This window comes from Mus pahari, chromosome 2, assembly GCF_900095145.1.
Source record: "Mus pahari chromosome 2, PAHARI_EIJ_v1.1, whole genome shotgun sequence".
In the NCBI taxonomy this organism is placed as follows: Eukaryota; Metazoa; Chordata; class Mammalia; order Rodentia; family Muridae; genus Mus; species Mus pahari.
The window spans coordinates 29,972,995-29,990,114 of NC_034591.1; the positions used below are offsets into that span (position 1 = coordinate 29,972,995).

Genomic DNA, 17,120 nt, shown 5'->3' on the forward strand with positions numbered 1-17,120 from the left:
ACACCAGGACCAAGAAGGGGGAGTGGGTGGGTAGGGGAGCGGGTGGGGCGGTATAGGGGACTTTGGGGATAGCATTTAAAATGTAAATGAAGTAAATACCTAATAAAAATTGGAGAAAAAGAAAACTAAGATAGAAATAATAGATGCAAATAAAATCAATAAAATAGAAATATGAAAAAAAAGAAGTCTATCTTTGAGAATACATATTTATGAGTTGGCTGTAGCCATCACAGATCTGAATTAAAATATATCCATTCTTTGATATAGTACTAAAATGTCCAATCTCTTCTCCTCTTATCTGAAAATTGCTTGTTTAGGTAATGAAAGGAATAGGTGATTATATAAACCTTAATAATAATTTAAAATAGAGAACTTTCAATTTACCATTTATATCAGAAATTTATTTTTTTTACCCTAAATCATAATTGATCAATTTGCATTTGCTGTACCCTTGATTCAAGGGTGTTCTGTTGAAATTTTCTTAAGAAAAGGCAGCAATTGCTTGTTTTCTTGGTATTTAACTTTTTGAGGTATTTAACTTTTTGAGTGCTTTATATGTTCTACATATTAATCAGTCAGATTAATAGCAGACATAGTGCTCCCATTTTGTGGGCCGTTTTTTTCACACCAATATTCCCTTTGCTATCTGGAAGCTTCTTCAGTTTATGTAATCCCATTTGTTAAATTTGTGCTTGTATGGGTATGGGTATGCATGTGGGTGTGGGAACATGGAAGTGTGTGTGTAGGTGTCTGTGTGGAGGTTAGAGGTCGCCATCAAGTGTTGCCCCTCAGGCACTGTCTACCTTGTCTGTGGAGACAGCATTTCTCATTGGACTGGAATTTGCCCATTAGACTAGGCTACTTGACGAGGAACTCCATGGAGTGGTCTCTTCCTCTCCAGCACTGGGGTTACAAAAGTGTCCCCATGCCCAGTTTTTTTTTTTTTTTTTTTTTTTACAAGAATTTTAGGGGTTGAACTCAGGTCATCATGCTTGTGTGACAAGCTCTTGACTAAACCATCTCTTTACCACCTTCCCTCCAAATTTATCAGTTTCTTGGGTTATTTCCTGTTCTGTTAAAAGTTTTTATCAGAAAGTCTTTGCCTATTCTTATGTTTAAACTATTTCCTATATGTTTTCTAGTGGATGCAGAGTTTCAGGTCTTAGATTAAGGTCTTCAATCCATTTTTAATTGTTTTTTTCACAGGGTGAAAGTTAGGGTGTTAATTTTTTCCTATATGTGGCTATCCAGATTTCTTTTTTTTTTTTTTTTTTTTTGGTTTTTCGAGACAGGGTTTCTCTGTGTAGCCCTGGCTGTCCTGGAACTCACTCTGTAGACCAGGCTGGCCTCGAACTCAGAAATCCGCCTGCCTCTGCCTCCCAAGTGCTGGGATTAAAGGCGTGCGCCACCACGCCCAGCTTCCAGATTTCTAAGTACCATTTGTTGAAGTGGATTACAAAACAATCCATCAGTCAGTGGGAAAATTAAATGGACAGTTTTCAAAAGATGGAGTACAAATAACTGATACGAATTTAAAAAGTGTTCATTCTTAGCCATCATGACAATCAAATCAAATCAAAACATTGGGTTTTTTAAAACCCCAGTTAGAATCATGACCACTAGGAAAACGACATGTGAATGAAGATGGGGATGGTTGCAGTTTTAACGAGCATGGCCGCTATGGAAATCAAAATGTAGATTCCTTAAAATACGAAAAGTAAAACTACCATATAATAATTATGCCACTACTAGGAATGTACTCAAGACTTATCCAAGAGAACATTGAGAAGGACACCTGCATGTCCTCATTTATTGCAGCGCTGTTTGTGATAGCCAGGTTGGAATCAGCCTAGATGTCCATCAACAGATGAATAGATAAAATGTGATGTTCTTATGTGGACTCATAGACATGGAATATTATTTAGCCATAAAGAAGAACAAAATTTGTGTGAAGGAAAGTAGATGGAACTTAAATTTATTAAATGAAATGTCAAACTCAGAATGAGGATTATTGTATGTTTTCTCACATAGAAGGATATTAGACTTGACAGATGTATATATAATCCTTTATATGTGTATGGCATAAAAGTGAAAGTAGATCTTGGAAATTTTGAGAAGTGAATATGATCAAAATGCATAATATATTTGAATGGAAATATACATAAGAAACTCAATTTTTTTCCTTAGTACAGTTAAGTATATCTCTTAAACAATCAACAAATTTTCTACCCAAACCATCACCATAACTACTTTGGTGTGGACTTGACTGTTCAGCTCCAGTTGTGCTTTATAAGATTATAGTTTAGAATTAGATGAAGGTGAAGGAATAATGAGAAAGGATTATGCATCTCTAGATTCTAATGCTTATTTTGTACCAATGATTGTTTTTTGCATGATAGGGACAATGTAAACCATTTGAAAAGATTTTTGTGCTTCTGGAATTTACAGGATAACTTTTTTTTTTTACCTACTACTGTGAAGATTATGCAGAATAATCTATGTTTAGTTTTAATGTGGTTATCTAGAAAATAAGATGCTAATAAATACTAGTTTTAAAAAAAAAGATTTTATTTTATGTGTACAGGTGTTTTTGCTTATATACATACATATAAATATATACATATATGTGTGTGCGTGTACACACACACAGACACTGTAAGTGTGCAGTACCTGAAGAGGCCAGAAGTGAGGGTAGGATACTCTGGAACCAAAGTTAAAGAAAGTTGTTAGCCTCCATGGTTGTTAGCCACCATCTTGGTGCTGAGAACTGAACCAAGGTCCTCTACAAAAGCAACCCTCAGCTATCTATTACACTGCCCTGTTACAACTGCCTTTGTAATAGAAAATAATGTTTCACTGTCATTGAGGTTAAATACAATAATATTAACGTCATTATTAATAGTGCCAATAGTTTATTACACAATTTTACAATTACAATAGTAAGTCTTGTCTGGCAGGAAATGACTTACAGATGATAGATTATCTCAGAGCTTGAAATGGCTCTGAAATTCTGTAATTACTATAAGGTCATAACTGTAATTCAGTCAAGTATTGTTTGTCTTCTTTGTAATTTTTACAAATAAATGGTACTTTAGATTTGCAGACTAAAGTGTGGAAGTCTGAGTTTCTATTATGAAAACTTCTCCCTTGGTTGTTACTTAAGTTTGCCATTATCTGAGCATGGTTAGTTTTTTATGACTTCAGTGAAATTTATTGGAATGGTTTGAAAAATATTTGGCAGTATCTAATAGTTACTCATTGTCAGGGATAAGAGATATTTAAAGCATTACATACTAAAATGTAGCATGATACCTGAGTGATCAATGTGGCCAACATGGCAGATTTTAATTGAGTAATTTTTTTTTTATTTGTAGTCTTAGATTTTTAGACTTGCATTGTTTAGATGCAACAAGGTTTCTTTTCTCTTCCTTGATAGTGAAGACAGTTTGGATAGAAAGAGGAACTTCCTAAAGTATAGTGGCCAAAGGACATTCTATTGTATATAATAATAAAATTATTGAGGACTGTGTTTCCAAACAGTGTGTGGAATAATGTTCTCCATGCTGTTAGTAAGTATACTTGTAAGTAAGTGTCCAGTAGTCATGTAAGTAGGGAAAAGGTAAGCAGATTTTTTAAAAGGTGTGTATGTCTTTGAGGTTTTAAAATACTAAATTATATTGTATGTGGAATAGAAAGATGGAATAAATGGTTTCCCCCAAACTTATTTGGCCATGGAACTCTTTTATTAAACATTCTTACTAATATCTAGAAGCAAAACTATAAGTAGCATCTTTTCTAAAATTCCAGTCCAGATTGTAGACAAAGTAATGGCAGTTTGACTTTGGGTCTCATTGAAAAGGTGAGAACCTCTACTACTTTATTTTATTCAGTTAGTTTTCTGCTTACAATTTTTAAACATTTATGAAATACTCAACATTGAAGAAATTGGATTAACATTTATTTGCTTTTCTTCTCTAGCATTCTCATTTCTATGACTAAATTTTTTCAGTGACTGTACTTTTGGTTTATAAATGTGATCTTTTGTTTTTGTTTTTTGTGGCAAAAGAATGCTACTTACAAGAAATATAAGTGTTAAGTTATGCAAAAATCTCAAAATTTTGACAAAAGTGGTCACAAAGGAAAAATTCTGTAATAGATTCTTATAATATTATTTGGAGAGCTAAATTATTTTCAGGTTGTCCTATCTAGCATTGAACTTAGGAAATTTTGATAATTTTTGACAAACATTATTAAATGTATTATTTCTTCTTCTTCTTGTCAGTTGAATAAGATACTCGTTCATTTGATGAAATGCCTCTCTTTAATAGCAAGCCCTCAAGCAGCTTTGCTCTTCTCTACCTTATTGGTATTCAATTGTCACTAGTTTGGTTTTAGACAATTGACACTTTTAAGAGGGAGTAATTTTAAAGATGCTCATAAGCATTTGAACTGTATGTATAAATAAACTGGAATGATGGCATCTTTATCTCATTATGCAGATTCTCAAGTGCATGCAATACAAAAAGCATTTTAATGCCACATGTATTTATTGTGGTAATCATTACTCATTGTCTCCTGGTTTTCACTTTTTCTGATTTGCATTATACTAGATTTTACTCAAATGTTAAAGTATTTTAATGTTTTTTTTTTTAACAGAACTCCTAAATTTCTTTCTTTATGGCAATACTTAAGGTTAAATTAGTGTTATACTTTAGTTAATATGTATTAATGCTTAAATAATTGAAAATTATATTTTAAATGACTTTCATAGTAGCTTCATTTTCAAAAAAGCTGCTTTACTTTCATTTTTAATAAAATCAATACATTTGATTTATATTTGTTTTTAAATTATTTTCTGTTAGGTTTTATATTAACTGTATTTTTAAAATGAAGTTGACTAATACTTTTCCCCAAAGAGAATCCTGTCAATATTTTCTTCTCTTAGTAAAATGAGCATCTAGACAGATGTCATAGTACAGATGGTTCTGAAAGTTCTTTTTATCTTCTGTCTGTTTTCAGTAGAATATTTTGTACTTAGTTTGTTCTCTATAAAATTTCAGTATGTAATCTGGGAAGTGATTATGCATGCCTTTAATCCCAGTACTTGGGAAGCAGAGAGGCAGACAAATTTCTTGTGTTCTAGACCAGTCTGGTCTACAAAGTCAGTTCCAGATAGCCAGTGCTACACAGAAAAGACTTGACTCAAAAACTAAAACCGTATCAAAACAAACAAACAAACCTCAGTATGTAAGTCTTCACGAGTTTATTAGAATTTGCTGTGTTATTAATGCTGATGTGAAAGTATCAAGTGATTTTTAATGTAGATGACCCAGATGTCTCAGATTAGTCAGGTCTGATTAATTAACATTTAAAAGTTGTTATAAATGTTAAGAAAGTATTATAGTTACTTGAAATTAAGTAGTAGTGACATTTCCATTTCTTAACATTTTGATTTGTCTGTTGGTTTTAAAGACACCTAGTTGTTGGGCAGAAGAGGGAGCAGAAAAACGATCACATCAGCGCTCTGCATCATGGGGAAGTGCTGATCAGCTGAAAGAGGTAAGTTATTTTTTTATTTCATTCTAAGACTTGTTTAGATCTAAATTGTTTTTTTTTTTTAATTTTCCAATATTGTTAGACTTCCGTTTATTGTAACCTACTTTCTCATACAGAGTTGAATCTTACATTTTTGTTTAAAAGTGAATTTTTCTTGTTTGTATTTTATTTTATTTTTTGGTTTTTCGAGACAGGGTTTCTCAGTGTAGCCCTGGCTGTCCTAGAACTCACTTTGTAGACCAGGCTGGCCTTGAACTCAGAAATCCACCTGCCTCTGCCTCCCGAGTGCTGGGATTAAAGGCGTGAGCCACCATGCCCGCCTTGTTTGTAATTTTTATGTTCTCAATAAATATCTAGGTACCCCATCAACTGTAGCATTTCTAGAATGAACTCTGGTCTTGTATAATGATCTTTATATCATTGTTTTTATTTATCTTTATTTCTCCCTTAGCTTGCTTTTTTTTCTAAGTTACAGCAAGTAGAACCATATATTATAGCTTTATACAATGATAAGATAGTACTTTTTGTTTTCTGGTAGCTTTTTTATGATATGTAACTTATTATGACGTTTTGGGACCCAGTAGTACAGTAGAAGCCAAATCTTATAGAAATGATCTACTTTGTGATTTATTATGAATAACATCTATATTTATAATATAATTATTTTTTCCTGTCAGTTTTATCTATATAAATCATTTTAATTCTTGCCTATTTGTCCTTTCAAAATTCTTTCAAATTTGTCCTATAGAAACAGAGTTAAAGTATCTAGTTCAGAGATCTCTTAGGTAAGCACTTCTGAAGATGACTATCTCATCTTTGTTACATCTTCTCAGTGGTGAGAACTCATCTTTTAAAATCACTACTGTACTCGTTTTAGCAGAGGTCACCAAGTATGTTTTTATTTCCTTTGTAGTGCTATGATAAAACACCATGACCAGAAGCAACTTGGGGAAGAAAGAGTTTATTTCAGTTTACAGGTTATAGATTACAGGTTAGAGATTGGGGAAAACCAAAGCAGGAACTAAAGCAGAGACCATGAAGAAGTACTGCTAACTTGCTTTTTGTTACACATGGCTTGCCTAGGTACCTTTCTTATACAACCCAGGGAAACCTCTCCAGGTGTGCCACTGCTCATAGTGAGTGAACCCTCCCATATCAATCATTAATCTAGAAAATGCCCTATAAAGTTGCCTATAGGCCAATCTGATGGAGACGTCTTTCTCAGTTGAGGTTCCTCTTCCCAGGTAATTGTTAAGCTGACAAAATGCACAGTTTTTATATTTTGAACTCAGAATGAAATCACTTCTAACTTTCATGAGTGTTGTCTCCTTGAAATTTCTGCAAGTTTGGCAGTAAACCAGTTTTGCTGTGTGTTAAGCATAGACATTCTCTCAGATTTTATTTATGTGTGTATGTGTATATGCCCACTTGTCTGTATGTGAACCACATGCTTATAGTGCTAATGATGGCCAGAAAAAAGGCCATGGTTCTCCTGGAACTGGAGTTACTATGAATCAAACCTGGGTCTTCCACAAGAGCAAGTACTGATAATTGCTGAGCCAGCTCTTCAATCTCAGCATTTCTCTTGAATGCTCTTCCTATGCAGAGTTTCAGACCTACTAGTATTAATTTTTTATATACTTTAAGTTGTCAGGTTTCTCACATACTCTAATGTCTTAAACCAACTGGTCTAATAGCATGATACTGTCTATGATTTCATTTTTAGCCACTTTTTAATGTTGTGAATGTAGAAAATCTGTAATTCTGGCCTACCTCTTACTCAAATACATAGTGAAAGTAGATTTCTTTATCAGGATCAGAGTAAAAAGAAGCTTGGTTTAATACATCCAGGCTGAAATAGACATCATTTGTAGAATATATATAAATAATGGGAAAGCCAAATTTGCCATTTTGTCTCAGTTCAGTATAGTTTCAGACAGATTGTGAGTATCTTACATGGCTGTGGTATAAATGAATGTCTTTAGTAACACATGATATGTGCTACTAAGAGGGAACACTGAAATTAGAAGAATTGATTGTTCTCCCTGTAAAACAACCATAAAGCCAAACAAATTTGTCAAAATAATTATTTCATTGCTCTAGATGTAATGAAAATAATTGAGCAATTTTATTTATGAAAACTTGGGTTAGAATAGTATAAGTTGTGGTATTTTGTTTGAAGTGGAAGAATAATTGCAAAGGAGATTCAAGATGCCTTTGGAAAACCCAGTTTAGATTGTAAAAGACTGTAACTTAAAAGGCAGTTCTGTGTACACAAACACACACTTACACACACTCACACACACGCACAGGAGGGGGACAAGGGTGGGAGACAGGTAGAAAGAGAGAGATTATTAATTATTTTGTCAAGGTTTTGTTCTTCTTTTAGTTTTATAGCTCATTATATCTCTGACATTAAGGAAGTTGCTTAGTGGAGTGGTTGAGATCCTGACTGGCACATATTTGTAGTTAAACATTAATACTGGATTACTTGCACAGCATTGTGAAGTATTAAAAAGGGGTTAGAAATGGAAGGTCAAAGACAAGATTTACCATGTATTTATTAGGTTTCTCACATGGCAAAGGTATTTATTTTTAAGTGTTTTACCACCTGAAAAATGGATATAATTTTGGGAATGCTTTTGAAAAGTTTAGTCTGTGATCTTGTTAATTTTCTTTATTGTAGTAAGCCAAAAGCAACTTAAAGGAAGAAACATTTTTAATCTTTCAGGGTACAGTTCATTGTCAGAGGGGAGTCAGGGCAGGGACGTTGGTATGAGCCATAACAGGGCACTACCTTTGCTTCTTGCTTTGTCTTCTTGCTTGCTCCGCGACTCATGATAAAGTAACTTTTTATACATCCTTAGTTCACTTGCCTAGGAATGTTGCTGCCCACAGTAGGCCAGGTGGTCATGATAGTTCCTCATAGCCATGGCCACAGAACAGTCTGATTTGGGTTATTCCTCAACTGAAGATCCTTCATTCCAAGAGACTCTTAAGTTTTGCCAAGCTGGCAGTAAAATCTAATCAGCACAGTCTGCTACATTTGTTAATACTGTATTGATAGTTATAAATACACTTCTGTGTTAAAACGTTGTTTATGAAAGTTCTCTTAAAGCAAGCTGCGTTTGTGATTTTTGTATGTGAGCTATCTCTGTGTATCCCTGGGTCCTTTATGTAAGATTGTATTTGGAAAGATACATGAATGTATAGGAATCAATTTGCTTTTAGCTAGACTGTAAACTATTTCTAAGGATATGCGCAATCTTTAAAAGCATTAAAGCTTGTTTTTTTTTTTTTTGCATTAAAGCTTGTTGTATAATCCCTGTTTAATATCAAAATTAATAACAGCCCAAGATTTAAAGCCAATTTCATTTTTAGAAGCATGTGATAGAGGAGGCTTTGTTAATTCGTGGTAGCTGGGAAATAAAGAAAGACAGGAAGGATTTGGGTACCTGCATAATCCCAGCACAAACCCAGTAACCTGACCTTTTCCCATGAGGCTTACATCTTAACGTTTCCACAACCTTCAAGTAGTCCCGCAAATTGAGAACCAGCCCTAGTAACACATAGGCCCTTGGAGGACATTCTAGAATGTAATTATACTATATAAGGAGAGCAGACTCCAGAATTCCATTTAATTCACATTTGGGTTTCAACATTTAATGCAAATGTATTAAGCTTTAAAAAAATCTTTCTATGTTCATTCCTCTTAATTGGGCGTAATAATAATACTTAGCTCATATTCTTTTGTTGGAAACCAAACACAACAGTTAATGATTTAAGTGGTACAGTAACTTCTATGGTGCTTTACTACTCAATAAGCAGTTATTTATTAAACTTTAATCATAATTTTTTATTAGTGATTGACATAGTCATAAACTCGCCTTCAAGTCACTCTGAACAGTGGTTAGAAAGCATATGCTACCAGTCAGAATATGCTTTGTTAGAGCATCTTAGCATAGCTAATTATGTTTAAAATTTTGTCACCTGCATTTGACAAGTGATAAATTCACAATATAAGGTTGTCTATTTGTACAAAGAAAGTATGTTCTAGTGCACCACTTGTAAAAATATCAAAAGCAGAAATAGGATATTATAGCTACATACTTCTGAGGTCTTTTTTCTGCTAACTCATTTCTGGAAGCTATAGCTCCCAGCGCTCCTAATGCAGTATCAAGATTGCTCTTCATCAAGTTTTCATTTAGGTTTGTTAGAACATAACTTTAACTTAAACTGCCACTTCCCCTTCTAAAACACAGTACTAACACTGCTTACTAGATTGGACATTGCTTCCGACTGTTGAGCTTTCCCCTTAGGTTAAAGATGTAAGTAGTTCTTGCAGAAGAAAATTTACAATGAAGTCTATCATATTAAAATAGAAGACACTCCCACCTCCACTCTCGGTAGTCATGGAGAGTTACAGTTGTTTTTGCCAGAATTTGGTGCTTACTGTCTGTTTGTTACATTTTTCTGATAAGGATAATGTTGAACATCTTTTCTTTGTACATTGGCCATTTAGATATTGTCTTTACCCATGTATGTCATCGAATCTTTAACTGTTTGTTTTCAGTTTCTTTATACTTGATGAATATCTTGTATGCCTTTCTAGGGTAGTATTCCTGCCTTTACATTTTAATACATTATTCATTTAACTTGTGTTGGTATGGATGCATATCTGCACATGCGTGCGTGTGCGTGTGTGTGTGTGTGTGTGTGTGCGTGTGTGTGTGTGCACGCATATCTCCACAGGCTAGTGAAGGTCAGAGTACAACTTGCAAGAATTAGATTTTTCCTTCACTTTGTAGGTCTCATGGGTAAAATTCAAGTCATCAGGCCTTGTGCCATTGTGTTCAAATCCCAGTTTTACTATGGAATGTCAACTTTGAACCATGCTAAAAGGATGGATTAGACTCTAGCCACTGTGGGCAATCGTCTTTTGTAGCAAGTACTATTGAGAACTTTTAGAATAGCAGTGACATACGTGCTTACAAAGTTGTTTTAACTTCAGAACTAAACCCTGAAGTTCTCCGAACCTTTAGTGTTGGAGTGCTTTCATCTTGGTGCAGTAATAACTGTGGGCAATGACTCACTAGCAACAATACATTTTTGCTGATGTAATTTTGCTATGTAATTTTCCTGGTTTATATTAGCTTTCTTTTTGATACCTTCTCTTGCAAAAGTCCCAAGACTGAACCCTATCCCACTGCTACCACTTAATCTTTTTTGAATTATGATTTTTTCAATTCCCAGAGCTACTATGGATTTGAATTAATTCTGAGAACTAAGACCATTTCTAGTCACTGATACAAGTGTGTTCAACTAGTCTTTTGAGAATTTTTTAGTTGTTTCTACCATTATCTCTAATTAGTGACCCAAGATTACTTATTCCTAGTGTTTGTGAACACTGGGACTGGTATACTTAAGAATCCTTTAAGATTTTAAAGAAAGTTTAAAATCTTAAAGAAACCAAAATGTCTCTATGGTTTTCTTAAGCCCACAAAGTAGAAAATAAACTTTTAGAGAAAAAAATAACCATCTACAGTTCTTTTAAAACAAACAGACAAACCATACCTTATGTAACTACCATGGGTACTGGGGTTGGAGAGAAGAGGTGGCTTCATATACCAGGGAGGCTCTTTTCCCATCAAATGGGAAAGAAGGACTTTTAAATAAAGACTGTACAAAGCTGTGCTGTTTTCAGTTGCCATGTTGTGTAAGTATGCCCCTCTTGTCTCTGTGGGCTTAATAAATGCAGGAGCCTCCTGCATTTTGAAGCAAAGAGGACTTCATGGAATGGCAGTCTCACTATCATTTTATCTATGTCTAAAATGGAATTTGCAGTGATATATATATATATATATATATATATATATATATATGAATGAAGATAAGCTTTCTTTTTATTTTGATGCCTGCTGATTGTAAACAAGAGCATAACTTTTATAATATAACAGATAACAGTTTTAGAAACTACAGGTCTATACTGTTGATTTGGCATTCCAAGAACTATGGGATAGGAACTTCTTTAAAGCTTTTCTTTCTACGGTTTTTTAAATCCACATAAAAGAAAAGGTTTCTGGTTCACTTTAATGTGTAAGAGGCCATAAGAGATTAATTAAGATTAATCAATTTTAAAGATTTACCTTTAAAATGAATAATTACAAATTGCTTTAATTTGTAGGCGTGCCAAACTGTTTTACATAAGCACTTCCAGTTTTCAAATGCCACTAAAACATCACTAATATTCAGAAAATTTACCTTCTGTCATAGAGAATAATTTGTCATGATTTAATAATGATTACCTATTAATTTTAATTTCTTTTCGCATGAAAATTAATGCTCCAAAATAAAATCAAGTCATTAAAAGATAGAGCAAGGAAAAGAATATTATCATAATCTTACTTGTTTATATCTTTTGCAAAGATTCTGTATGAGAGATCCATAAATCACAAATGTAAAAAAAGTATAAAATCTTGATAGTAAGGAACAGTTATCCCTATTTTGGGTGGTTGTACTATTTCCCCATTATTTACCACCAGCAAAAATTAATTTCCTCAACAAGTTGTGTCTTTTTCCATTGAACATTTATAAGTTTTAATATTAATTGCCTTATTGTGTTTTCAGATGTCTCAGTTACTTATGTAACATATTCATGTAGTTTCATAGTACATTGTGTTTGAGAAAATTCATATATTTTTAACACTTTGCGCTTATATTTTATTTAGTAGACAACATAAAACAGCTTATTCTAGATGTTCAAAGAATAATTATTGATTAATTAATGCTACCATCTTCTTTATGACAAAGTGTAATATTATTATTAAAGCCTTCCCCCAAATTGTTAATAGTTCTTTTGTTAATCTGGTCTTCATTAGAGACTAAGTAATGTATAAAATAAAAAAGGATTCATTCTGAAAGTGAGGAGGTCAAAAGCCTTAAGAGTAGGCAGGTCTTGTTTGGCCTTTGGTGAGTCATATGATGAAAGATCGAATAACAGGTGGGAGGTGTTTAGGAAGGAGAAATCACATACAGAACAGGAGTCTTCATGAGAATTAGGGTCCCATAAGAAGCACATTATTTTCTAAGGGAGGGTTAGTACCCCTAATGACACAGTCATATTCTGTAGCCCCCACCTTTTAAAAAATGTTTCATATCAACTCCTTCCTAAGCTCTGCTTCATGGAGGCTTTCTACTATTGCTTTTTAAAAAAGACATTTAAATTTTATGTGCACACATATTTTGTGTGCATGCTATGAATGTATACCTTGTGTGTGCCTGTTGCTCATGGAGCCAGAATAGGCTGTCAGATTTCCTGAGACTAATACTGCAGATTGTTGTACTATTTGGTAGTGAGACCAGAACGCTGGTACTCTGCAAGAACAGCAAATGTTTTAACTGCTGAGCCATCTCTCCAGCCTCTATATCTACAGATACTTAGCAGTTCCATGCTAGGACCAAATTTACAGCACATCAGTTATTTAGGGACACACGTGACCAGTGGTTTTGCCTATACCTTTGAACAATAGTAATATCCTTTTCAAAAGCTTGGCATTGTATAGCATATAAAGTACGTAAGCAGTTAAATAAGTTCTAGATGATATATAGTAAAGACTTTGCAGTTAAATCTGGAATGTGATCTCCTTAGGAGAGTATATCCAAACGTACATTTATGTTTAAATGAGTAAAAGATAATACATTATAAAATTAAATATGTAAAAATGTCCTCATGAAACACAATATTATGCCCAATGATTAATAAGATACTAAATATTTGATTGCCTTTGCTACCATTGCAGTGTATAGTTTAGAACATTTTGTTAATAGATAAGCTAGATCTCTTTTGTTTATAAAAGTGAAATACATGAATATTAATGCAGCCTTTATTTAAGATCTAGTGATATGGGTCTTTAATTTCAGTACTTGGAAGGAAGAGACGGGCAGATCTCTGTGAGTTTGAGACTATGCATAGTATAAGCCTGTCTAAAAGGGAAACCAGGGGGAAAAGATGTCAGTTTTGGCAAATTAATCAGTAGACATCTGAAATATTTCATACATAACACAGTTTCTCTTTAAAGGAAGAGACTTGTAGCATTATAAAGGTAAAATCTGGAACAGTCCAAGAAAATGTACCACCACACCATATAAAGTTTCAGAAATGAAGTATTTGTTCCATTTTTTTTTATTATTTTCAGTTGTCTCAGTCATAACTTGAAGAATAAATCATTGTGGTAAAACATTATATTTTATTAAAATTTTTGAGAAAAAAAACTGAAGAAAAAAATAAAGCACTGGTATTCACCTTTGTTTTCCTTTTCTTTATTCTCTTCCCAAAGCAGATTGCCAAACTTAGGCAACAGCTACAACGCAGCAAGCAAAGTAGTCGGCATAGTAAAGAGAAGGATCGTCAGTCACCTCTCCATGGCAACCACATAACAATCAGTCATACTCAGGTAGGCTAAATTCTTTCAGATTTTAGTAATTCCTCTTAATGTATTACTAAGGGAAAAGCTTTAACTTCACAAATCACTTTATTTGGATAAATTCATTCTTTCTTTTCTTTTCTTTTCTTTTCCTTTCTTTCTTTCTTTCTTTCTTTCTTTCTTTCTTTCTTTCTTTCTTTCTTTCTTTCTTTCTCTCTCTCTCTCTCTTTCTTTCCTTCCTTCCTTCCTTCCTTCCTTCCTTCCTTCCTTCCTTCCTTCCTTCCTTCCTTCCTTCCTTCCTTCTTTCATTTACTTTAAAACCCAATATCAGCCCTTCCTCTCCTCCCAATAACCCCTGCAAGCCCCCCCATTCTCCCTTTCCCTTCTCATTTGAAAAGGGCCCCCCCCTGAGTGTCACCCTCCATCCCTAATAAATTCTCATGTAATGCTTTAAAATTGTATTTTTAACAATGTTTTAGTAATAGACAGAACATAGTATCGTGACCTAAGACTGATTTTTCACCTGTGCTGAAATCACAGGTAATGTGCTTACTAAACAGCTGAGGAACATCTTATTTAATTTTTCTATGAGTAGAAGGTATCTTAAAATATCTGCTTTGTGCTTTGGGTATTTTGGGTCTTTTTCCATATGAAGAAATTTAAAAATGGGCTTTTTATTTTCCCCCAAGAAATTTGTGCTAACACATCTTATGGAACAGATCTGAAAAGTGCTGCTCTAGAGTGATGAATCTTAATGAGTTAGATCTGATACCATGACCAAATAGCATATTGGTAGTTCATAGAGATAAGGATAATTCAACTCTAGGAAATATTAATATAACTCACTATATCTGAAAGTCAAAGGAGAGTAAAAACAAATTGTATTTTCTTGAGGTTTAATAACATTTGTAAAACATAGTATCGATTTGTGGTTATAAAAGTTTTTAATTAAATAGAAAACAGCAAAATTTTCTATTGTAGCTATGAGTATACTAAGTTCTCGTCTTTACAATACTGGTTGCATTAATGTCAAGATAGAAATCACCACCGAGGTCAACATTTATTGACATGTTACATTAGGCAATAAGAAAGACATCACTATTGTATATAGGAAATCAAAATGAATATCTACACTATAAAAACTAATTATGAGATCATTAATATAGAAAATACTAAACAAGTGACACAGAACAAGAGTGTGTGCTGCTGTTAGAACACAATAATATAACTACTTTGTCAAGCATATACTGATTATTCTCCCCAGTATTGTTCTCTTTCAAGTAGCCACTACAAATCAAGATATATCTAATAAACAAAATGAAAACAAATATTCTTTGGCTAGTGATTAGACAGATATTTTATGTAACTATACAGTGTAGTACTATTCCACACTACAGAAGAAAGGACCTGATAGATTTGATAGAATTGAATTCCAAAACCCTTTTGCTAAGTGAAGGAAGTTATGAGGAAAAAACTATATAACATATGATTTGTTACTTTAAATTCTCAAGAAGGTATAATTATATAAACTAAGTATCAGGAGTAGGAACTGATGCAAAGAGGCCCTAAGTAATATTTTCTGAGTAATCGAGGACTCTAAATGTGACTATACAATAACTGGATGACACTTTATGTTAGCAAAGCTCAACTAACTTCATATTTAAAATGGGGTGATTTGTTGTATCTTACTGATCATATCTGGTCATATCTGATGAGTGAGATACAATAGACTGGTATTCCTAGACATTCAAAGTGGGAGTTATGTTTGCTTTTCTTTTTCTTATTAATCTGGTAAAATTAATATTTGCAAGTTTGTTGCAAGCACCAACTATAATGTTATCCCATTACCTCACTAACTACTTAAATAAAAGACTAAGATGATTAAACATGCATTTAACTCTTTGGTATCTGGTTGTTCATAGAAATTATTTATGTTTACTATATAAATATCATGGAATAAGGAGTATGGGATGCTTTAAAGAACAAAAACAGTTAAATAAGCTATAGAGTAGGAAATTTTCTTTATTTTTAAACTTGCTTATGTGCATATATACTCAAAAACATTGTTGATATTCTAATTATGCTTATGATTAGAACTTTATATGCTAAAAAGGAAAACTGAAATTTAATGAAGTGATAAAACTATAGCCATACAAAAATTTAACAGTATTATTTTGGGTTACTTTCAAAAAATGCACAATCCCACCAATTCACATGAAAAGAAATGTGCAAGTGTTACATGTTTATTGCGGTTGTAAAATGAAAAACAGAAAATAATAGGACAAAGAGCCTCTCCTCCCATTGATGACCAACAAAGCCATCCTCTGTTACATATGCAGCTGGAACCATGAGTCCCACCATGTGTGCTCTTTGGTTGGTGGTTTAGTCCCTGGGAGCTCTGGGGTACTGGCTAGTTCATATTGTTGTTCCTCCTATGGTGCTGCAAACCCCTTCAGCTCCTTGGGTACTTTCTCTAGCTCCTTCATTGGGGATCCTATGCTCAGTCCAATGGATGGCTGTGAGCATCCACCTCTGTATTAGTGAGGCACTGGCAGAGCCTCTCAGGCGACAGCTATATCAGGCTCCTATCAGCAAGCACTTATTGGTATCCACAATAGTGTCTGGGTTTGGTAATTGTATATAGGATGAATCCCCAGGTGGGACTATCTCTGGATGGCCTTTCCTTCAGTCTCTGCTCTACACTTTATCTGCATATTTGCTCCTCTGAGTATTTGTTTTCCTTCCAAGAAGGACCAAAGCATCCACACTTTGGTCTTCCTTAAGCTGCATGTGGTCTGTGAATTGTATCTTAAGTATTTGGAGCTTTTGGGCTAATATCCACTTATCAGTGAGTGTATAACATGTGGGTTCTTTTATGATTGGGTAACCTCACTCTGGATGATATTTTCTAGTTCCATCCATTTGCCTAAGAATTTCATGAATTCGTCATTTGTAATAGCTGAGTAGTACTCCATTGTGTAAATGTACCACATTTTCTGTATCCATTCCTCTGTTGAGGGACATCTGGGTTCTTTCCAGCTTCTGGCTATTATAAATAAGGCTGCAATGAACATAGTGGAGCATGTGTCCTTATTACATATTGGAGCATCTGGAGTATATGCCCAGGAGTGGTATTAGTGG

At 33.7% G+C, this 17,120-nt stretch overlaps 1 protein-coding gene across 2 annotated transcripts in view; it reads left to right on the forward strand.

Annotated features, from left to right (window-relative positions):
- Window positions 1–17,120, forward strand: part of Glcci1 (glucocorticoid induced 1) — a 72,346-nt gene that overhangs the window by 33,805 nt on the left and 21,421 nt on the right. Inside the window, exons 3-4 of one of the 2 annotated variants that reach the window (XM_021190063.2) lie at window positions 5,473–5,559; window positions 13,896–14,009. In XM_021190063.2, coding sequence (XP_021045722.1) covers window positions 5,473–5,559; window positions 13,896–14,009 — 201 coding nt within the window. Of the gene's footprint in view, window positions 1–5,472; window positions 5,560–13,892; window positions 14,010–17,120 lie in introns of both variants that reach the window. The other variant, XM_021190062.2, reaches the window with a different exon arrangement.